The sequence below is a fragment of the Hippoglossus stenolepis genome, chromosome 16, assembly GCF_022539355.2.
Source record: "Hippoglossus stenolepis isolate QCI-W04-F060 chromosome 16, HSTE1.2, whole genome shotgun sequence".
In the NCBI taxonomy this organism is placed as follows: domain Eukaryota; kingdom Metazoa; phylum Chordata; class Actinopteri; order Pleuronectiformes; family Pleuronectidae; genus Hippoglossus; species Hippoglossus stenolepis.
The window spans coordinates 3938676-3961322 of record NC_061498.1 but is presented as its reverse complement, the minus strand read 5'-3'; the positions used below and the strand labels follow the sequence as shown (position 1 = coordinate 3961322).

The 22647-nt window shown below is 44.1% G+C and overlaps 3 protein-coding genes across 4 annotated transcripts in view; 1 reads left to right on the top strand and 2 right to left on the bottom strand.

Moving 5' to 3' along the window:
* Positions 1-912: 912 nt before the first annotated feature.
* Positions 913-4657, top strand: c1qtnf6a (C1q and TNF related 6a). 2 transcript variants are annotated; one of them, XM_035181827.2, is made up of 3 exons: positions 913-1162; positions 3009-3212; positions 3770-4657. In XM_035181827.2, the coding sequence occupies exons 2-3, from the start codon at positions 3017-3019 to the stop codon at positions 4318-4320; spliced, it is 747 nt and encodes a 248-aa protein (XP_035037718.1). In that variant the 5' UTR covers positions 913-1162; positions 3009-3016; the 3' UTR covers positions 4321-4657. The 2 variants fall into 2 exon arrangements, with proteins under 2 accessions (XP_035037718.1, XP_035037717.1); XM_035181826.2 differs by lacking the exon at positions 913-1162 and adding an exon at positions 1187-1787.
* Positions 4658-5413: 756 nt separating this feature from the next.
* LOC118124027 (carbohydrate sulfotransferase 12) lies at positions 5414-14628 on the bottom strand. The gene is made up of 5 exons (XM_035181808.2): positions 14372-14628; positions 10588-11272; positions 10051-10203; positions 9685-9864; positions 5414-8966 (listed from the first exon to the last, which is right to left on the bottom strand). The coding sequence occupies exons 2-5, from the start codon at positions 10951-10953 to the stop codon at positions 8418-8420; spliced, it is 1248 nt and encodes a 415-aa protein (XP_035037699.1). The 5' UTR covers positions 10954-11272; positions 14372-14628; the 3' UTR covers positions 5414-8417.
* A 1914-nt stretch (positions 14629-16542) lies between these two features.
* card11 (caspase recruitment domain family, member 11) overlaps positions 16543-22647 on the bottom strand; it is a 14893-nt gene continuing 8788 nt past the window's right edge. Inside the window, exons 12-25 of the mRNA XM_035181752.2 lie at positions 22481-22647; positions 22084-22190; positions 21906-21946; positions 21468-21591; positions 21138-21339; positions 20832-20958; positions 20501-20744; positions 20227-20311; positions 20023-20118; positions 19775-19892; positions 18638-18820; positions 18039-18160; positions 17342-17457; positions 16543-16830 (exon numbers count right to left, since the gene is read on the bottom strand). The exon at positions 22481-22647 is cut by the window's right edge and continues 15 nt beyond it. Of these exons, the coding sequence (XP_035037643.1) occupies positions 16626-16830; positions 17342-17457; positions 18039-18160; positions 18638-18820; positions 19775-19892; positions 20023-20118; positions 20227-20311; positions 20501-20744; positions 20832-20958; positions 21138-21339; positions 21468-21591; positions 21906-21946; positions 22084-22190; positions 22481-22647 (1937 nt within the window). The 3' untranslated portion in view covers positions 16543-16625. The remainder of the gene's footprint in view (positions 16831-17341; positions 17458-18038; positions 18161-18637; positions 18821-19774; positions 19893-20022; positions 20119-20226; positions 20312-20500; positions 20745-20831; positions 20959-21137; positions 21340-21467; positions 21592-21905; positions 21947-22083; positions 22191-22480) is intronic.

The following is a 22647-nucleotide window of genomic DNA, read 5'->3' as shown; positions in this document are numbered from 1 at the left end:
GAGATGATGCAGCTGCTGGATTCGGAGATGAATGAGACTTGTGGTGGTCGACTGCAGAAAGAAGAGCCGACGCAGGGAGATGACAGAACCATGATGACAGTCTGATTCCTTCTGACTGTGTGTACAGGACGACTCCATGAGCTGGCATCAGGTGGCTTCAGATGCCTAATCGTTTACATCGGGCAGAACCAAAACCACAAAGGAATGTTCTCGTGATGTAGCAGCAAAACAATCTATGAAACCTGGACCCTCAGGACCTGAAGACGATAATGTTCAACAGCTGTTGCACGTTACACGTGTCCACGAATCCTGCTTCAACCCCCTCTGGTTCTCTCAGGGTTCTATGTGCAGACGACAGGGAGATGCATGGGATCATTTCACTAAACCATTTGTGGTTCTGTTGTCTTATCAGCTGTCGTGTTTTTTTACATATCGTAAATCTTTCTTGTTCGCTGTTGTGTGTTTTGATTTGTAGTTCTCGTAAAGTTGTCTCATTTGTCATCGTTTTCTTATCTGCTGTCGTATTTATGGGATTTTTTGCTGTGTTTACTTATTTGCCATTGAGCTTTACACGTCCCTGTCACCTCCCTCAAAGAACTAAGCATTAAAGGACTGATACACATCTGAGAACACTCAGAAGAATAAAAATCACCCACTAATTCACATTGCTCTCTCTCTCTCTCTCTCTCTCTCTCTCTCCCTCCTCCCTCTCCCTCCCTCTCCCTCTCCCTCTCCCTCTCTCTCTCTCTCTCTCTCTCTCCTCCCTCTCTGTCTCGTTGTGCAGGGGGCATGGAGGAATTCAGCACAGCGGAAATGCAGACCAGGACTTTCCATGACCTCTGGGGAGTGAGTGAACACCCCCCCCCACGGGCGTGTCAGAAACAACATATTTTCTGCCTTTTGCTGCTGTAACAGCTGATTTTTGTATCTTCAGGAGCTGTTGTTCCACAGATATTAAACTGTCCCCCCCCCCCCTCAGGTTTTTACTGTAAAATCAATGGACAGAAACTTGTTGGCTGCGTCTCCATGAGACTCTGTCCACTGGAGGGATCTGTGGGAAACGTCTGACACAGAGACACAGGGAGGAGGAGGAGGGCTGCTGACTCAGGAACGTCTCTCCTCCGTCCTTCGTCTCCTCAGCGGCTGCACAGACGTGAACGAGGTGAGATTCATTCAGATAAAACATCTCAGTTGCCTGTGTGATGGTTGCATGAGCGCTGAATGGGAGTGTTGGGATTGAACTTCACTAGAGTCTGTTCTGCACTGTGGACCATTAATATGCCGTAGAAATGCTCCTGTAGAGTCGAATGCATGATCTGCTACATGCACACTCCAGAGCTTCCATTGCTGCATCTTGCCCCTGCTTGTAGTAACTTGTGCTTATGGGATATACTATAACCCATAAGCATAAGGTATATCTCTACACGTGTATATTAAAGTGAAAAAAACCTCAGCATGCATGCAGACGCCCCGAGACAGTAGAGTTCATACATATATATGAACGTTCAGGATCGTATACCTTTAATGTACAAGCTTCCAGTACAAATGGGGTTTTCCACATTAACAGTTATGTAAGATCTTCGCTCAGGAGCCATTTCAAACCCACTGAATGAGCGTCTGTGGTTCACTCTGCAAATCTCTTCAGAACATTAACACAAGCAGCAGGTTTCCACTTCACTAATTAAAAAAAAAAACTGTGTATTTACATTGAATGTGAACTTAGCAGCTGCAGAGCTGCTGAGAAATTCCAGCAGTTCTTCGACACGTTGTTTCTACAAGGAGAATGTGTAAGTTTGCTTCTCCTCATTTGTGTGATTCTCGCATCTAATTGTGTATTTGCATTGACTTTGTATGTAATCTAGAGAGGCGCGAAAAATTCACCCCTCATCATACATGTTTTGTGTCTCTTTGTAGTTGTTTTGTTTATATAGTTGTTATGTTTCTTTGTAGCTCCGCTGTGCATCTTTGTAGTTGTTTTACTTTTCATATTTCAAACAAACAAACATAATCTGCTGTTTGTTTTTGTGCAGCAACCAAACACAATCTGTGAAATGACCGATTTATTTAAATTGAATTGTATTTCAGAGAAAATCTACTGGAGCTAAACATAATCATAACCTCTGATAGATGTGTGTGTGTGTGAGGTCTCTTACTGAGCACATGTAAACCCTGTCATGTGTGCAGGATGCAACTGGATCCAGCTGTTCTACATGTATGTAAACACAGCAGCACACACGTCTAATCACTGGAGTCTGGCAGACGTTTCACAACGTTTCCACCCAAACATTCTCAGCCTGGGCGGGAAAAAAAAGTTACTCTGCTGACTTTCTCTGGGTTCATCTGGGTTCATCGTTGTGAGGAGTTAAGCTTCCGGATGTAATTGTTGTTAAATTATGGGATGTCCGCTGGGTCGTTTCTCAGGTGATTTATGATCCTTGTCGACTATTATTATGTCACTTTCTTAACTTTTGGGATTTGGATGAGAAGTGCATCAGCGTCAGTCTCAACTCTGTGAACTGTCTATACAGAGGGAAATATTCTAGAGTTTATTCCACTTTCAACACATCAGCAATTTATAAAGAAATATGTGGAATTTTTACTTTATTTGTTTTGCCACAATTCCAGACTCCAGCTTCTTCTTTGGGTAACGACTGTTTTCTCTGGCTCAGGGTGGAAGATTCCTCTTCCTCCTTTCCACCGTTCTGGGAACGACATCTAGAAGACAAATGATCTGATTCTATAAGCAGCTGCTGAACCTCTGATATTTGGATTGTTGGCTTATAAATTGAATATGTCTTCATTACTGCTGCAGCTATCAACCTTAGATAAGATCATTTTTATTTATATGGACTAATAATATTATTACTGGCGTTTAAACACTGTGGACTTCTTGTTTCCAGTAAGCTGGACTGATCCAACTTGCTCCACTCCACCAGTAGAAAGGCTCACAAACTTAAAGCGTGTCAAACTTTGTAGCCCGTCCAAACCTGTGATGATTTCCTCTCTAGACACAGTCATGCTGGGAGTTCTCCTCATTCTGTCCCTCTCCTCCCTGGCGGATTTGGTGCCTCCCCCGAGGTCTCCCCCTGTCCTCTGCAGGCACTGCTGTGATGACCTGGAGCCAGCAGAGGGCAGCGGAGAGCAGCCGAACACAGCTGGGTTCAATCACGTGCCAGAGGTCCGCACCTACATCAACATGACCATCCTCAAAGGTAGATCAAAGGCAATCAAACCGGACACCGGACTTACATGAGACTTACTTTATAAAAATATATGATATATGTAAATGAAGCTAACAAAAAGGGCTCAGCTCCTTTTCTAGACATGAAGTCATCCAGGGCGTTGGACTTCAGAGATGACTGTACACCAGGTCCACTCCCTCTTATGTTGACTGGAGCCCAGACAATGTGGATTTTTGTTTGCTTTTGACAAAACTATATATATTAGGATTTTTATTTTTAAATTGGCTGATATACTATATATAGATATTCTTTATGTTCAACAATTCCCAAGATGTTGTTATCAGACACTCATGACAGATAATTGTCTTGATATTTTACAGTTTAAACTTTATTCTAAATAACTATGAGTAAAAAGAAAACACAAATAAAATCAAATATATAGAACTTGAATTAATAAAGATATGAAATAATGTGTTAAAGTATCAGCCTCTTTTCACCTTTTCTATTTTCATTCGGTCTCTTGTGAGCAATATAATCTCTTACTCTCTTGTATTATGAAGAAGTATGACCTCTATCACTCTGTGTAGGTGACAGAGGAGAACGAGGCAACAGAGGAACACCAGGTAAAGCTGGACCCGAAGGCCCTCCAGGCTCCAGGGGGCCCATGGGCTCAGAAGGCACTAAGGGCCAGGCAGGTCTTCCAGGAGACGCCTGTAAAGTCCAGTACTCTGCCTTCTCCGTAGGCCGTCGCAAATCCCTGCACAGCCTGGAGTCGTACCAGGCGCTGCTGTTCGACACGGTCTTTGTCAACCTCGACGGCCACTTCAACATGTTCGAGGGCAAGTTCCTCTGCCACGTCCCAGGGATCTACTTCTTCAACGTCAACATCCACACATGGAACTTCAAGGAGACGTACGTACACATCATGCGGAACGACAAAGAGCAGGCCATCGTGTACGCCCAGCCCAGCGACCGCTCCATCATGCAGAGCCAGAGTCTGCTGCTGGAGCTGGAGCTGGACGACGAGGTGTGGGTCCGGATGTACAAGAGGGAGAGGGAGAACGCCATTTACAGTGACGACGTGGACGTCTACATCACCTTCAGTGGATACCTCATCAAAGGGAGTGTGGAGGACTGATGAGCGAGAGAGAAGACGAGCTGAGGATGTGACAGTTGGGAAGAAGAACCTTTGCTTTTTGGAGAAGAAGAAGACGTCCAGCGTGCTCCACCGAACTCTCTTTGACAAAATGTGAAGTAAACTTAATACACTCATTACCACAATGGACACCACAAAGTGCTAGAAGTTTGAAAGTACTCGTACAGGGCCTGATCTAAACCTGCCTGTTTGAAATGGACTGTTTTCTTAAGCTACTTCAGAATGTAGTTTTAAAAAAGTGTGCTCATCCTGCCTGGTTTGTCTGCAATGAAGATTTTATAGTCAATGTTTTTCATAAAATTAAACTGAATTTGCTTAATTACTGTTCTTGTGTGTGGCTTTTATATAAGTTTCAATGATTTACTCAAGCGACACAATCTTTTGTGATCAAAATCATAAACTTTTCCAAATAAAACCTCTACAATTCAGCTCTATATAAAGCAGGGCAGCAACAAAATGAATGCTGTGCTTTTATTTTAAAGAATAATGGTTCGACCCAGTTTCTGACAGCTGCTGTAGTTAAAAAAACCTGGTTTGTCTGCAATGATTTTATAGTCGATATTTTTCATAAAAATAAACGGAATTTGATTAACGACTGTTCATGAGTTTGGCTTTTATATAAGTTTCAACGATTTATGCACTTTTTCGGGGGATTTACAATAAACATACCAAGTGTGCAGCCGATAATAAGTACGTCGATTGTCTTAGACGGACCTTCAGTTTATGAGCAGCAGCCGTGTTCATGATCCTTTTCAAGCTCAATCTTCCACAAGTCTCCTTATCTTTAAAGAAAAAGCAGTTGGTATTTCCTGTTGACATTTCCGTTTGCTCCACTGATGATGTTGTTATCTGGACATTTGTCCTCCCCCAGCTACTGGACTTCCTGTCACTCCTCACCACACAATGTGACTGTTCTGCTTCACGCCGTCGAGACAACGCCGTGATGAATTCTTCTCTGAGCACACGTGATAATATGCTAATGTGGCAGGTCAATATTAATTTAGTGCCAGTATTATAAAACTGAGAATATATAATTTCTTATATTCATTTGAGACAAAGAGAGACTGAGAAATTGTCCTTCATGCCCCACCACCTTTATTTCTGTAGTATGTAGACCAGGCGATGAATGGCATCATGATACAGATGAAACTTCGAATTTGCATTTTCCCCGTGAACGGGAGGAGGAACAATGCGTGTTTTACAAAAACAGACATCGCTGTGTGCCACTATTTGATGCTAGGATGTGGAATGAGGTCAAAATGTAGGACAGAGTTTGGTGCTGCAGCTTCAACAAACATTTCATCTGTTCAGAGCAGTAACGTTGTGGCGGTAAACAAGTCGGCCATCAAACTCTGAGCTTAATAAAAAGCCCATGATGATTGATTTCCTTGTTACAAAAGCAGAATGTACTCATAGATTTTATTCTGTTAATAAATAAACAGCGGTTGGTTTTTTTTGCCTTACAAAATTATTTCCATTTTGTCGTTTGCACAGCAGAGAAAAACATATGGACAGTCACATAAGAAAATACAATAAAAGAACATAACAAAAATACAAAAGAGATATGAAAATACAATTAACTTGGCGATCCAAACACTGGTAAGGTGAGTGTGGGATAAAAAGGTGTGTTTTCCTATTTTTTTTATGCTTCTAGGGGAAAACAGACACTGACGTTTAATAAGGTTTGATTGAATTTCAGAAACAACAGTGTCCCCTCTGACACAACATCTCACACTCATAGAAAAGAAATAAACCGAAAGGCAGTGAGACGACACCGTGCGAACATGTACATCTTAGTGACTTGCAGAACAACATGGCACAAACCATGTCCATGACATCCGGTAAAGTACAAACCACAAATGACACAATCCACTGGACACGACCACTGCAAAGAGGATTCAGGCAAATCGGCTGAAGGGCTCCGTTATTTCCTATAATCACACGTCATGAACAAGGCCCAGTACTTTAAATAGACCTCGTACAGCTTCTCACTGTATTGTGTAAAAATTAAGTCCTTCTACAAAAATACTTTTTTTGCTGTGTAAACGTATGCAACCAAAGGCACTTTCTTCTCATCCATCTCTTCATATGAATCATATGATCCAGTCCTTGTCCTTATCGTTATGGGATTTAACCTGACTCCAACCATGAGCAAACTTTTACTTGAGTTTTCAACCCGGGCCCTATGTTTGTAAATGTTGGTGTTTAAATGCATTGGTCCAGTCCTGTCTGCACCAGCAGCAGCGACAGTGGCTACAGTGTAATCTTATGGGGCAACTGCGACAGTCCCTCAAAATGTTGAGTGCTTTTTTCCAGCTATAAAAGAATCAAATTTGTTATTCTAGGTCTTTGCTAAGAGTTTGGCAAAAATTATACATGCCTTGCTCAACGAGAAGTCTCACTTTCAATTCTCGTAGGTTGTTGCAAGAGTCGGGAACGTGGCTAAATCTTTTTCCGATATAGTCGAGGAGGGACGGGTGCAAAGGTCTGGAAACTGGTGGTGTTCCTGTGGATGCTGTGGCTACAGAATACGAATGTCTGTGCTGTTGAGTGATCTAAGATTTCGCATTGAGTTTAACATATTGGGCGGACTTGAGCCTTTCCTTATTTCATGGACTGTCGCAGTTGCCCCATAAGATAACATTGTAAGCACTGAGACAAACTGCTGGACTAGTTCCAAATGTTTTTGTAAGTACAATTCATTGACACACCCACGTTTATAAACATAGGGTGAAACATACTGGAATTCCCCTTTAAATACTCAGACATTAACACTGACGTTAGCCTCAACTTGCACCGACTCTACAATTGGATTTAAAATACTGAACACCAACCCGACCTGTGTAGGGTGACGTATGCTCACAACAACGCATTAGCATTGTACCTGCTCAATAACACTCTGTCTGTTTTGTGTAATTAGTTCATCTCCTTGCTACAAAACACTGCGTCTTTAAAACGCTGCCCTTACAAACATTGATCATATTCAGGGTGTGGAGGGGCTGCAGTCTCCAGGGTTCTCCGGTATAGATCAGCGTTAACAACTGCAGCTTGTGCATGAAAACACAAAGACGACGACAACAAGCAATGAAAGAAAAACGTTCCCTTTAGGAAAATCTGGTCTGTGGATGCACAGCTGAGGTGAAATCAAAAGAATGTGGAGACTCCAGCATTATGTCTCAAAGACAAGCTGAGACAAATCCAGCTTCTCGGTCCAGGGTTCGCTGGAGCTGCTGTGCGTCTCCGCGATGAGGCAGCGGCGTTACAACCTGCCCGGAATGTGTCACAGGAAGCAAGCTGCTGAAATATTGTCAGAGATGATTCCGGTTACACACAATTTAATGGATTTCTTCATGCTAATGAACCTTGGTCTGAAAGAGCAGGAGGCTTCATGTTTTGAGGTGGAGGTGTGAACATCTTTTCAATCTGTGTATGAGGTATGAAACATTTCCACCTGTTTCTGATGCCGACAGCGTTAAATAATATTTTCAACATAAAAATCCCTCTCATGCTCAATATAAACATTCCCTTGCACGACGTGAAATAAATTAGCTGACGACTAACGCACTAGTGCAACTACATAATAAAACCAATCTAGTGACAAAACCATCGCATCTGTGGTGACGTCGCGAACCAAAAGGGTTTCGGTGACGTGGCGCTCTGTGACATCACTTCGGCGAGGTCTCTCTGCCACGTCCTGCTACAAAGCCTGCGTGGTCGTCACAACAGAGCTGTGACGCCACAGAAATCGCAGGCGCGGTGTGACATCAACGTTGAGCGCGCAAGACGCTCGGTGCGGAGTTTTGAGTTAAGGACGACAATAAATGTGCATAATGTTAGGGACACCTGCTGTTTGCACTCGAACCTGTGTGCTTCTCTTTATCTTTGTGATTTAAAAAGGTAAAGAATGATGGATAATGGCTTTAACCAGGCTTCACTTCATTACTGTGCTTTTCTTAGAGAAGTGGGTGTCCCTAAGGATGTGGACATTCAGTGTAGAACAGACAAGACTGGAGAACAGAGGTGTCACTCACTTCATCACATAAAAAACACGTTGTCTGTGTGTGGAGGTGAAACCAGAGTCACTCATTGAGGAGCGAGTCTGGTCTCTCGTAGCCAAAAAGCCTGAAGTCGGGTTCGTACAGCTTGTAGAGTTCTCTCCGCGCCTCCAGAGGCACCGCGTTGAACCAATCGGCCTCCCAGCTGCTGGCTGTGAGGTTCCTGTGGGAGGTGGGGAACTCCACCACGTTGTCCACGCGCAGCTGGCGCAGTAGGTGCTCAGCATCCTCCTCTGCCGACTCCAAGTGGCCCACAAAGTCATACTGAATCTGGCACGGGTGGCAAAGCCGATACACCTGCCGCCAGTGCTCATTAAAGGGCATCTCCTTCTCGGTCTGAGCGTCCAAGAGGTACTGGATGAAGTGGGAGAAGGACGGGTGGAGGCCCACGGCGAACGCCTCGTCCACAGTGGCAGGAGGTGTTGGCTGGTTGGCGTAGCGGCGGAGCATGACCTGCGCGAAGCGACGATAAAAGTCCTCGTTGCGCAGCTCGAATTTATTCCGGTAGGCAGAGATGAGGCGCACGAAGGGGTCCCGCACGAAGAGGAACTTTGTGTACTTCTTCAGCTTCACCTTCAACAATGGACACAAAAATATTATTATTACACATATAGAATAATGGACAATTTAAAGAGATGGTGAAGGAAACAGAAAATAATACAGGAAGCAACTAATAACACAATCAAGGACCTCAGTGATGACTCTACCGCTTTGAGACCGTGTGTTTAACCACCTCGAGTTCTCGTCATTCTGAAGCCACTTATCGTTATACTGGCTGGAGCCGGCTGACATTAGTTTAGTGCTTCTACTTCTAACCAGAGAGACACTAACGATGAAGGTGAAAACCAGAACTGATAACTCTTCTTCTTCCGTTTGGTAGATTGGAGAAATTCTCGCTGTGACCTTTGGCGGTTACGTGCGTATAAAAAATGAAGATCCAGCAAATCAGAATTTTATACAATTGAATGTTTTTTACTGCCTTTTATTTCTAAAATTGACAACGAGAATGTTATGACTTTTTAATGACCCCCAACCAAACCGATTTTCATGGCATTTTGTGGAGAGGTGAGCAAATTTTGATATGGATCCGGATTTTTTAAGTTTTTAACAGATTTTCAACACGTTCCATGGTTTTTCTCAGAGAATAATTCATGGATCTTGATGCAGAAAATCAGATATATTTAGGGGATTGATTTCTGTGTGTGATTTGGTGATCTAGTGAATTTAAATGTGGCTTCATAAGGGGATTGTTACATTCTCTGAGTGAACAAAGTAAAATACTTTAACAGACCTTCATGAGGTGTCTTGCGAACTTCCCATAGCGTTTCCAGAACTTGTTGAAGGTGAAGTGCATGCTGCTGTTGTGCACCAAGTCCCTGGGGATGGCCAGAGGGTCTCTCTGGGGGACTCCGTCACGCAGGAGGCTCTCACTGAGGATGATCATGATCCGCTTCCAGTTGCTGCACGCCACCTGCGAGCGGCAGGGAGCACATGTGCAGGTAAAAACCAGCAGAAGAGAAACGGGCAGAAACAACAGCTCAGTAGCGTTTGTGTAAGTCGGGCTTCGCTGTATGAAAAACCACAGCCAAGTGCTGCAGCTCTTATTTGATCTAATGCATTCACACAGAGCAGGAACACAGTGCGGACGCCGGCGTACCTTGGGGACGTAGCAGTAGATGATGCCGTGCCTGTCGTCCACGATAAGATGATCCAGCTCCTTGTTGGGGATGTCGTCAAAGGAGCGGTTTTTGCCGGGAAACACGATACTGTCGTTAGCGCACATCTCCTGCAGCAGCTTCCGCCGGTGCTCCTGAAGCACACACACACACACACAACTTTATAATTAGAAACGGAAGTCATCTGAAGGTTATTGGCAGATTTCAAAAAGAAAGAGAGACAGCGAGAAAGGAGTTGCTGCTGTCAACCAATCAGGATTCAGATATGTTCTGCATCTGAGCTCCCTGTTCTCCCATTGGCCTGTTTAAAAAAAGATATTTCCACTTGTTCTGTTTATCTGAACAGTGTCAGGGAACCAGCCAAAACTGGAACACTGCTATTATTCATTTGATCAGTTACCTGTGATGTTCCTTCAATTACATTGACATTACATTTACTACTGCAGCTACCTCGACAATGAATACTACTACTACTAATAATAATAATAATAATAAAAATAATAATGTCAGATATGAACCTGTCTCTCCCGGAGCTCTGCTGCCACTGGCGTCAGGTGAATCTTCCACTCCCGTCGTGGTACGTATCGCTCTTCTGCTTTCTCTGATTGGTTGCCTGTGTCGACAGGGGCGGGGTCCGTGGGCTCGCCAGTTCCCGGCTCTAAGAACTGGTTAACGAAGGCATCGATGTCGGAGAGGAAGGACGGGGTGCGGGAGGTTTGAGGCCGCGTCTTGGGAGGAGGGTGAGGGATCTTGGGGCCCGGCGACACGGGGGTGTGCAGATACAGATGAGACGCCCCCACGTCGTCCCAGTAGATGATGATGAGGAGGATCATGAAGGCCGAGCCCAGGACGACGAAAATGCGGAACATCCTGGACGTTCCCATGGCGACTGTTGCTTTGTTACAGGGTCACCATAGCAACAGGCTTACGACTATACAGGGTGTCTCTACAGCATCGCCATGGCAGCAGATTGAAAATAGTTACCTGGATTTTTTTTTTTTTCCTTTTTATGTGATCGCCAGGGTTCTCGCTACGGGGTCACCATGGCAACAGAGTCACGGTCCAGAAGCTGCCTCTCACCATGGCGATAAATAAACAGCCGCTATAGCAGAGCGTGTGGTGGGATCGGGCTTCTCATGATGCTGGTGCACGGCAGGAGTGTCCATGGGTTCACACTCACCTCTGCTCCATGGCTGCAACGCCCTGCACACACACACACACACACACACACACACACACACACACACACACACACACACACACACACACACACACACACACACACACACACACACACACACACACACACACACACACACACACACACACACACACACACACACACACACGAGACCAAACAACGGTTATTTATTCCATTTTTCCACTCGCATCTCTGAAATCAGATATTGCGGCGGTGCTACAGACACCAGACAACACACAAGGAATTCAGCGGTGTAGAGAAAAAACAAACCAAGTTAAATATAATGACAGAACGAGGTCGTGATCCAAGTGCAGCTGAATTTCTTACCCTCTTTATATCGCTTCTTATTCAGACAGCTAGAAGTCGACACAAAAAGAATCGGGCAGAGAACTTTCATGTGAGCGAAGTATTCCTGTGCCCCTGTTGCTAAAAAGAGCTCGAGAACTGGAGCGAAGCGGGCGAGACGGTTTGTTGAGCTGGAGTTTTGACGAGGCGCACACTGAATATCTCCCTCACCTCTCCGAGCTGACCTGCCTCCCACTCACAGCAGTAAAATCACGAGTGCTTGTCAAATATCTGAAGGCTCTGAGGCCCTGCACACTGTGAAGTCATAAGTTTTGCACTGACACAAGTGTCCTGCTGTGCCACATGTACCCGACTTCCTAACGGTTATGGTGTAATGGAAATTTACACATTGCAAACTGTAAGATGCCTCCAGCCTGAATTCACAGGGAGTAGTTTGCTTCTTCCTTTTTTTTTATTTCTGCTGAATGATTGACCCCTTGAACCAACTTTATACAATTTCCACCACCACTGTACAGCGTTGGAACAGTTATATCCCGAGTATGTATGAAAGCCCCTATGTTAGCGACCGTTGAGGCCAGGAGCAAATATTTTATAGCCCTTACTAAGACACGTTCTGTGTGCACAGCCGAAGCTCGCTTTGCTCATGCAGTCGGTCAAAATAGCCCATTACCCTGTGGAGAGCAGCCTGAAGCAGTAGAGGACAAACACAGTGTGTGTTCTACCTGCAGCATATCTCATCTGCTCATGTTTCTTAATTACACATTATCTCCAGAGTATATCTCCCTCCAGTTGAGTTTGAAAGTCGAAGGGCGTCTCCATTCCGACACACGTCTAAATGTGGAGTTCTGGTGCAACAGTCCTCATATTATTCCCTCTTTCCTGCAGCTAAGAGAGGACCATTGACATGGAAAATCATCATTCCTCTCTCCACTCCTCCTCCTCCTCCTCCTCCCCCTCCTCCTCCTCCTCCCTGCACACCAGCGGATTAACGGCCTCCCACTGATGTGCATCGTATCAAACGAGTCAGGGGCAGCAAATATTAAGTCCTGACCTCTGTTAATGGTGGAATATAGAGTAAGTACAGCGACTCGATTGCTCTAATCAAGTACAATACTCCCTTGTCATACTACTTTATATCCTCCACTACATGACAGACGACTCCACAGCTTTTTAAACCTCAGGTAAACATTGTGCTTTTTAAATCTAAAGCTTAACTTTCATGCTACTTTAAAAGTCAAGATTTTACGTACAAAACAAAACTGTGATATACAAAATAAAATGAGATGTGTTGTTAAAAAAAGAATAGAAAAATGCAACTTATAGAATAGAATAAAATAGAGTAAAGGAGTATTTATAAAGTATATGTAAAGTCTTGCTGTGTTTATTGAAATAAGATAAGATAAGATAAGATTTAATGTCACCAGGGAAATTCAGTAGCAGTTACCGTGTGTTTGTTAAGGACTAAAGAGACACTAAGATAAGACTTTATGCACTTTTGTACATTGTTCATTGATATAATGCTGTATCGTGACACTATCATGAGCCCTGTAACGCATTTTGTACATATACTAGTATTTTATATGTATATATTTATATATTTGACACATCTGTGCCCGGTCGTAACCTGAGGTGCTCAGTGAAGGCCCTTTTCTGTCAGGGCTCCCACTCTGTGGAACAGCCTCCCTGAGGTCTGACTCCTGGTCCCCTTTTAAATGTTTAAACACACATTGTTACACGTGGGCTTTCTCCTGGTTCTGATCTCTGGGGGGGCGGCTGTGGCTGAGGGGGTAGAGCGGTTGTCCTCTAACCAGAAAGTCGGCGTATGATCCCAGTCGTCCTCATTCTGCAAGCCAAAGCACCCTCTAAATTGCCGTGCTGCACATGGATGCACTGTGTGAGTGGGTCAATGTTCATCAAGACTAGAAAAGCTCTATATAGATACAGACCATTTACCATCTTAATGTCTATTTGAACCATTTTATAACGGTTTATTCATCTTGTTTTTACTCTTTTTCATCTGCGTCTGTGATATATTGCTTTTTCAATGGTTTCTTACTGTTTGCTTCTTATCTTTTTATCTTTTTAACTTTCATTTTCATTTTTAACTTATAAAGCACCTTGTAACTAAGCTGTATAAATAAAGTTTATCATTATTATATTTCACTATAAGCTGCATACATGTGGAATGACACAATAGATCAATGCTATAATGATTAAAAAGTAATGAGACTGTATTGAATCGATATTTTGGGATGAACGTTGGTCTGGTCACGGTTTTTACGCACCTTTCTGTGTTGACCTAAATATTTCTCGTCAGAACGTCTCCTCGTGCGCGCGTGTTACTGATCAATCGATGCATATATTGGTGATTAGTCACTTCTTGTCTGTGTGTGTGTGTGTGTGTGCGTGCGTGTGAAGCACCAGAGCCACGAAGCAGCGGGACACTCATCGCACCGTCCTGTCCGCTGCAGCCGCCGGCGGATGCCAGCGCGGACACAATGTCGCCTTTGACGCGCGGGCAGAGAGCGCGTGGACCGCGGGGAACGGGGCTGTTCCTCCCGCCGGGCGGCACGAGGCTCCGCTCCGGTCCGGTCCGGCACCGTTAACGTTAACGCGGAGACAAAGAGGAAAAACAAGGGGGGGACGGTGTTTGGCTTCATGCACCGACGGCATCTGAAGGTGTCAGAGTCCGGAGCTCCGCGCGGAAACACGCTGCAGAATTCTGTGCGTAATTTCCAACACTGAATAGTAATGATAATAATAATGAAGAGGAATAAACAGCCGGAGCTTCTCACCTCTTTCCTCCAGCGCCGCGTCAGCTGAGTGTGAGTCTGAGATGTGATCACAGCCCGTTTTTTTTTTCTTTTTTTTTTTTTGTTCCAGTCCGGAGAGATGGAACGAGACCTCCCCCAAGCATCGCGAGAGTTGGGCGTCAGTTGCAGTTCTCAGTTGTTGGGTCAGCTCCTGCACAACATGTCTCCACTGTGGGATGATTTATGTCGACAGCTCCCTCCTCCGCCTCCCACGGGAGCACAGGGCTGGAAATAACCTGCTGGACCTGCAAAAAGCAAACATGTCCCCCACACACCAAAAGAATGAGGATGAGGAAATGATGAGGCTGCAGGGAGCTGGTTCTTTCTGCTGCCTCAGGCCCATGAGGTTGAAATCCTGTGGTTTGTGAAGTCTTTTCATCCTGTGACATCAAACGTAACACACTCTGACACACACACACGCACACAAACAACCGTCTGCATATTTTAACCCCCGCTCCAACATTTTCCTAATTTAGATATGTACCCTGGCTTTCATCCTGCTTTGATCCCACACACACACACGCGCATGTTTGTACGTCTATTGTGAGGACACACATGGCCAATAAAGACTCTTTTCATGTGCAATAATACTTGAATATCCACACTCATATTTATCAATACTCATCAGTTTGAGATTCTGTTGTTTTATTGTGTTTATTTCATCGTAATGATTTGCTGCTTCTGCTTAGTTTTTAGATTCTAGTGTTTCTATATCATTGCTGCTTACGGGGACCTCAGTGATTTGGTTTGTTCCCTCTCATGTTCCTCGTGTTTTGAAATGAAAATACATCTTCTTGAATAATGCATTTCCAAGCCCCTTCCCCTAACCCTCCCCATCAAAACTAAATACCTAAACCCAACCCTAAACCTAATTCTAACCCCAAAACCAAGTCTTAACCCTGAGACAGCCAATCAGAAAGTGGGGACCAGCCAAAATGTCCTCACTTTCCCAAAATGTCCTCACTTCGTAGGTTGTAGGCTCAAAGTGGTCCTCACAAAGATATCTGTACAAGTACACATACACACCAAAAAATATTACATAAGTGAATGGAAAGCAAAAGTGCAATGGAGGTTATTTGTCACATCTAAGCAGAGAGATGATGATCCTAACATCTGTATACAATAGAACATCACATCAACATTTTATTGTGTTTGCAATTTTGGTATAATTTATCATTTGTTTATGGTGTTCGTTGGATGCATTCATAAATTGTGTGTGCAGTTTAATGGTTTCCAACTTGAATTCACACATTACAGAACAAACGCACATGACAATATGTAAATCTACGTTACATTGACTGGATTTTATAATAGATACATATTATTTCACATTATATCCACTAACTGTAATGAATAGGGACTAGATTGTTCTGGTCTAGGTTGTTACAGGGAGATACAGATTATTTCAGGCTGGATTTTGTGCCCCTCACCCCTCTAACAAGCCCAGATGTCCTGTTAACTGTCAGATCTGGAGCAGACATGAGTATTTGTGGGACCACATATTGGTTTGGACACGTCCCCTCTCGCTGCTTGATGAGGAGATTATCTATCACCCTTATGAAAGAGGTTACTCTCTTAATCCCCGTCTGGCTGACACATTTTGTCAAATTGAACCCTCTAAACGCCTGGAAAAAAACAAAACAAGCAGGTTTATAGAAAACGCAGCAGAGGAAACATGAACCCATGTTGCACAGTAACTGATGGTTCATCTCAAAGGTCACAGATTGTGAGTTGACTGACTTAGTGAAATATCGTTTGATATGAATGACCATTAAAAATATGTACTGTATTACACATTTAAGCAAAAAATTGTCCTATACATGCTCTAAAACATGAAATATTAAATTGTACTTTAATCCATTCAAATAGTAATGATTATGTTTTTATTTTGCAATTTCCTTAATATTTCCATTACATTTTAGTAGATAAAATCAAAAATGCAAAATAGACCTGTATGAATAAATAATATATGCACATAATATACAGTATGATATGTTTAGATTTGAGTTTTTACAGTGTGAAAATCTCAGTGGCCAGTAGAGGTCAGTGTAGTCTTCATTAAGTCTGACACAGCAAAAGAAGTGCTTATAAGAGATGGTAACCTTTTTTTAAATATTTTCACTCTGTTTATTTGTCTAAAGGAAATACACACATTTACAAATAATATAATGCATTTTATTTTGAGTACAAAAGCACGAGATACAGTTTTTTGTGGGTTTATTTCGTGTGTGTGTGTCTACAGCAGGTCCTGCTCCACCCACACCGTCTTCTTCTGCTCGTCCAGAATTCTGTCTTTGACGACCCTGATGAGGTCGTCCGGCCCGGCCCAGGCCTCGGGCTCCAGGCTGGCGTAGAGGCAGGGGACGCTCTCCAGCTCCTTCTCCTTCGCTCGACATGACCTGACGAACTCGTCCTCCGACTCAACGCGCAGAGACAGCTTCCTGCGTGGACAGGAAACAGGAAGGAAGCAGCACTGTGGCGGTGAGTGCGGTAAGGTGTGGGGCCCAGTATGTGTGATGAGATCCTGTAGAAACTCTGTGCGTTTTGCTGTAATTTCTAAAGGGCGATAACCCTGATGAGGATCCTGGGTTTACACACTGGTTGTGTATTTAAAGACACCAGAAATAAATGTGCCACCTCTAGTATTGTCGTGAATAGACCAGACTGAAATAGAGAACATGTATTTTAAGCAAGATGCAGAACTCTCACCTTTCTCAACAGGAAAGAGCTCTTGTTCCGCTACTAACTTCTCACCCATTGTCTGCGGGGCTGCTGGATCTCATTGTGTAGTAAAACTTCATATATAAACGCTTTCAAACAGTTTGGAGAGAATCAAACAGAGGACTTGTCCTTGGATTGGAAACCTGATTAACTGATGTGCATTAGTTGTGGGGTTTGCAGCTGTGGGTGAGAGGTGTTGGGTTGACGTGTCACACAGTTTGTTCAGCGTACCGTAACTTCTTGACGTTTTTCTCACAGATCTTGACATAGAGGATGATCGGGTAGATTTCTCTCCGCAGCAGATCCTTGACGCAGTTCAGCTCGGCCTCCAGCAGGCAGTGTTTGCCCTGGTGACGGGAGGAAAAATTAGCTTTACAGACAAATGTAGATGAAAAAGATTTCATTTTCCCCTCTGCTGCACAAAGATTCGTGGGACTTTACCACAACCACAAAAACTAAAATGTAAACAGGCTGAAATGCAAAACATGCTTATTTATTTCATTGCAGGGCGTTGGATGGGAACACTGACACTACTCTAATGTCTCTAGTTATTTTATAAAGCTACAGCAAGCAGCCAGGTAGCTAAGCTTAGCATAAAGACTTGAAAAAGGTGGAAATAGCTAGCCTACCTCAAAGTTAATAATAAAAAAACGAATAAAAAAGCCTTTTTTTTTTTGTATGGTCCATTTCCCATTCACTAACATGGAGGAGACGAGTATTATGAGTAATACTGCAGCCAGCCACCAGGAGGGAGCCGTCTTTTCATCAATCTTTATGATACAAACGTGTGTTTGTGATTTCAAACCTTTCTGTTGCCAACGCTTGTGAATGTGAGGGACATTTTTGGGACATTTCAAGGACATGAATGCAGGTGCACACACACACACACACACACACACACACACACACACACACACACTCGGCGTACCTTGGCAGCAACAGCCTCAATGTTTTCTCGGGTGATGCATTCAAATGTGGCGTGTTTCTCTTTGTAGTGAATGAAGGGCTCCACGTTCTGTTTGAGATGAAACTCCTCTTTGGACAGGGTGTCTACAAACACAAAAAATACGTTCACGTGTTAATGATCAGCACATTTAGCTCAGGAGGAACAGAAACTTTGCCTGTTGCTGCCCTGGGGAATTCTCCACATCGTCAAGACGTCACACAGTCGCTCGTTCCGCCAGATGTTTGACTCTGTCTGACCCACGTGTGCTGGGAGCATCTGGTTTGTCACGAGTGCTGCTCGACAATACAACCAAGTCTCAGATGGAGCTGTGAACTTCTCCTGTCCCCGCGGTCTCTCTGGTTACACTCTTTAACATTTACAACACAGCGCGGCACAATACCTGACCTGAATCCCAATAGCAGCTTCCTTCTCACTCCGTCTCCCCCTGAAACTACTTGTTATCTTTCCAATCTTTGATTCACAATGGGTGAATGCACTGGATACGACCATGTAGGTCAAAGTATTCCTTGATAAGATGGTATACTTTGCAGTGGGTCGGCTTATTTCCATCATATGCTGACCTGGTTTGCAGATGTCAAAGTCCATGGCTCCCCCCATGTTGAGTATTTTCTGGATAATGGTTTTGGCCAGAGCGTTGGGGCTGAACAGGACTGGTCTTCTCCTCTGGGTCCTCTGGAGGGTGACGGTGCTGTAGGGAATCAGGTTCAAACTCCTGCTCAGCTCATTGTCTGGGTCAGCAGCATCTGTTTTCAGCCAAGTCAGCACACGGACAAAAAAAGAGTCATGCACCCACAGACAGGACGACATGTTAACTACATCAAGCTAACACATCAATCATTAACCCCAACCTTCCCCTTTAAATCCAATCAAGCCAAACTAATTTGCACAGACAAATCAGTTCTTTAAATATGTCAGATTTTTTCATCAAGACCCGTAAAAATGTCAAAAACTGCATGATCTCAATGTTAAGTGATGAAGAATTTGGTCCAAAACAAAATTGTACGTTTAACAGAAATCTGTGTGGTAGTTTCTGCGTAATCGTGCTGACAAACAACGAAACCAACTAATGGACAGAGGTAAACATGTGTGTGTGTGTGTGTGTGTGTGTGTGTGTGTGTGTGTGTGTGTGTGTGTGTGTGTGTGTGTGTGTGTGTGTGTGTGTGAAGATGTAAATGACTCATCACACAAAAAACTGATTACCTAACTTAATTTACTTAACTGACTTAAACAATTGTGAATTTTGTTCAGGGACCACAATGTTGCATGATTATATCTCATAATTATTCATACTTTCAACTTCCTTAAACCTTTCTCTAGAAACTTGAATTGCACAATTTAAAAAGAATACCTAAAAAATATTTAAAGATAACAAATACCGGTTTAAGTACTAAATCTGACATCATCGTTTTTACTTCCTGTGACACGTCTATTCTTCAACTGACACTTCAAGCACCATCACATCTTATCCTTCGACTACATTAGAGCTTTCACCAAAACTGAAATTTCACGAGTTTCGACTCAGTTTCACTCAGTGCTTTACACCAAAACTGAAAATCATCCTTCTTTCAGCAGCTCCATGTGAGCTGCTAACTCGTCGTCTTTCAGTATTAGTATGAATGTCGGCTGCCACTTTTGCCAACTGTTTTCTACATTTTAGCTATTTTTCGGCTTTCGGCTCAGTAGCAGACGTTACCCACCTTCTGGTCTGAGTGTATCTAAGCCTGGTCTAGGTAGTGTTGTGCTGCCTGAGTTGACGAGCCTCACGCGCTCGTTGCTGTTCATTCGCTTGTACTTGATATCCACCCTGCTGACGAACTACATATCAAAACAACAGACACAGGGAAGTAGCATGTTATTACAGACGCCTTGGACGTATAGCAGGGTTGTTGTGATTTGAAAGACTTTGGTTCAGCACTGCACTGAACAGACCTCGACACCTCATTACCTGTAGTATCTGAGTGAGGATGATGCCGGCTCTCGACAAGCGCGGGCTGTATTTAGTATCGGGCAAGGAGCTGGCTTCTTCTGGCTGTAAATTGCTCTGCACAGGCACATGGACACAACTTAATAAATAATCTAAACACACAGAATAAAGTCACTGTGACCTTTGACCTGTGAGTCCAAGACATTAGTTCAAAATGCTTCTTACTCGACTGTTGCGGAGGCTGTCATTTTCATCTTTACCCCCTCTACACGCTAACTTCTGGATCTTTACCAGGAGCAGCTGCTGGGCCCTACACACACACACACACACACACACACACACACACACACACACACACACACACACACACACACACACACACACATAGTCAATCACAAGGGTCCAAGACAACATGCTGGTTTGTACGGTGCTTTGAAGGCACAGGTCTGAATAAGAGATTTCATCAAACTCTTTATTTTCTGGAAGAACGGCTCTGTACCGTGAGTTGCTTGGTAAGGTGCCACGCTCCAGCTGGTCGGAGCCGCTGTAAGGGTCGACACGAGCGCACAGCCACTCACAGCGGCCCTGGGGCCTGGTGTCCAGGACGTGCACCACCTCGTCACAGCGCACGCTCAAGGAGCAGCTCTCCGACTGGCCAGAGATGTTCAGGTTGACCCGTATGTAGAAAGAGTCGCCAGAAGCCACCGAGTCCTCTGCAAGGTCCCTCTGAAGACGCCGGTAAGCTGAAGAACAAGCACGTTTGAATTTATTGTATATGAATGTTACAAAAACAGATACGTGTGTAAGAGTCCAGTAAAAGCAGGACTTGCAGTCGAAGTTGGCTCGATAGTGCAGGCGAACTGGTCCAGAGCAGCGCTGCAGCGTCCAATGGGCTTCTTCCTGGGTGCTGGTGTCCAATGAAACGCTTTGGCTCTCCCCACGTATGCAACCCTCGAGCTGGTCAGCCAATCACAGCACAAGACGGACGATCAATGCACCCGAATATTTGCTCTGTTATATCTCATCTCTTTTGCATATTAGTCTCTCCTTACAGAAGATGGTTATTATGAATTGGAACAAGCAAAACAAACATGCATCTATATATACGGTTAACGTGTCAGCAGTAGACGACATACCAACAGGAGGTGGTGACCCTCCCGTAGCCCGGCCTTCTCGGCGAGGGAACCCGATTGGACGGCCGAGATGAAAATCCCGCTCTGGTTGCCACCAACCAGAGCGATGTCCTTTAAAAGATTGTCGCCTTGCAACGACAGCTCCTGCACCGGCTTCAGGGTTGAGCCGGCCCTGGAGAAGGAGGACAGAGACGGACGGAACGGCCTACATGCACACACACACACACACACACACACACACACACACACACACACACACACAAACAAGTGTGACAGAGGTCAGTCAATCGGGTCATGTGTGACTTGTGATTCTGAGTGTCTGTTGTGCTGTACCTCTCCAAAGAGAGTTTCCTGAAGATGTTGTTGACCTGCTCCAGGTCGTAAGAGTCCATTCCTTCTGACTGATAGGAGGAAGAAGACGAGTGGACGGAAGGAGGACCACGCTGCGATTCGTCGCCTGAGAAAAAGAGGAAACAGACAGAGATAGACAGGAAAGAGACTTTATTTCAACAATTTCTTTCCAGACTAGGATGAGGTCACTGTGACCTTTGACCTTTGACCCCTGAAATCTAATCAGTTCATCTGTAAGTCCAAATGAATGTTTGTACCAAATATGAAGAAATTCTCTCAAGACTTTCATGAGATATCATGTTCACTAGAATTGGGCGGACAAATCAACAAGCTGAACACAAGATGCCTCATGGCCGCTGACTGCTGCAGACACTGAGGCATAAAAGAAGCAAACATGATATGTATGAAACTATACTTTACCACAGTCAATTTCCATGTTGTCACTATCAGAGTCCAAGAGGCTGAAAGACACCAAACATTCGTGTTTTTATTCATATTCATAACAGGAAAATAACACAATCCGGATCAAATTCATGATAAAAACATCTCTGTCAACCTGTATAATAAACACTGACTGATTTATATCATGACATGACACCTTTGAGGCTGGAAGTCGTGTTCCTTCTCCCTCTCTCTGCGGTACAGCGATCCCGTCTCAGGTGGTTCAGGGAGCGTGGACAGGATGCTGTCATTGCGGTAACGAAGCTGGAGATGTGACAGGTGAACAAAGCAGAAGCAGATTGTTCTTTAACAAACATGGAACAGAAAGACACAATACTGCAATATCCTGGTAAATAGGATCACCACTACCCTGGGTTTGTATGCCTCCATCAACCAGTGCAGTTTCAGTCTAATTCAGACTTGGCACATCATGTTCAAGAGGCCATGCAAATCTAGTCGGTTAATCCATGAGTCTAAGGCAACATTTGTGCCAAATTTGTTCACAATACCAAAATAACAGGTTTAGTAAACACAGATAAAACTCTGGGCCTCACCATATTTGTCCTGTTGCCCTGCTCCGACATGGTGTAAGGAAGTGGGGAGGGAAAGGAGCAGGAGGAGGGTGTAGGAGCTGAAAAGGGAGAAAACGAGGGGGACATGGGGAAGCTGGGGGAGCGAGGGAGGTGCTGGTTCAACGTCTGAATGTCCAGAAAGTCTCCTC

Coding starts and splice junctions, on each gene's coding strand:
- LOC118124027 (XM_035181808.2), bottom strand. CDS start 10,953: ATGGGAACGTCCAGGATGTTCCGCATTTTCGTCGTCCTGGGCTCGGCC. Junction 9,865..10,050: donor TCTACTGCTACGTCCCCAAG/GTACGCCGGCGT, acceptor TGCCGCTCGCAG/GTGGCGTGCAGCAACTGGAA. Junction 8,967..9,684: donor TCGCAAGACACCTCATGAAG/GTCTGTTAAAGT, acceptor CCATTGTTGAAG/GTGAAGCTGAAGAAGTACAC.
- c1qtnf6a (XM_035181826.2), top strand. Junction 3,213..3,769: donor CAACATGACCATCCTCAAAG/GTAGATCAAAGG, acceptor CACTCTGTGTAG/GTGACAGAGGAGAACGAGGC.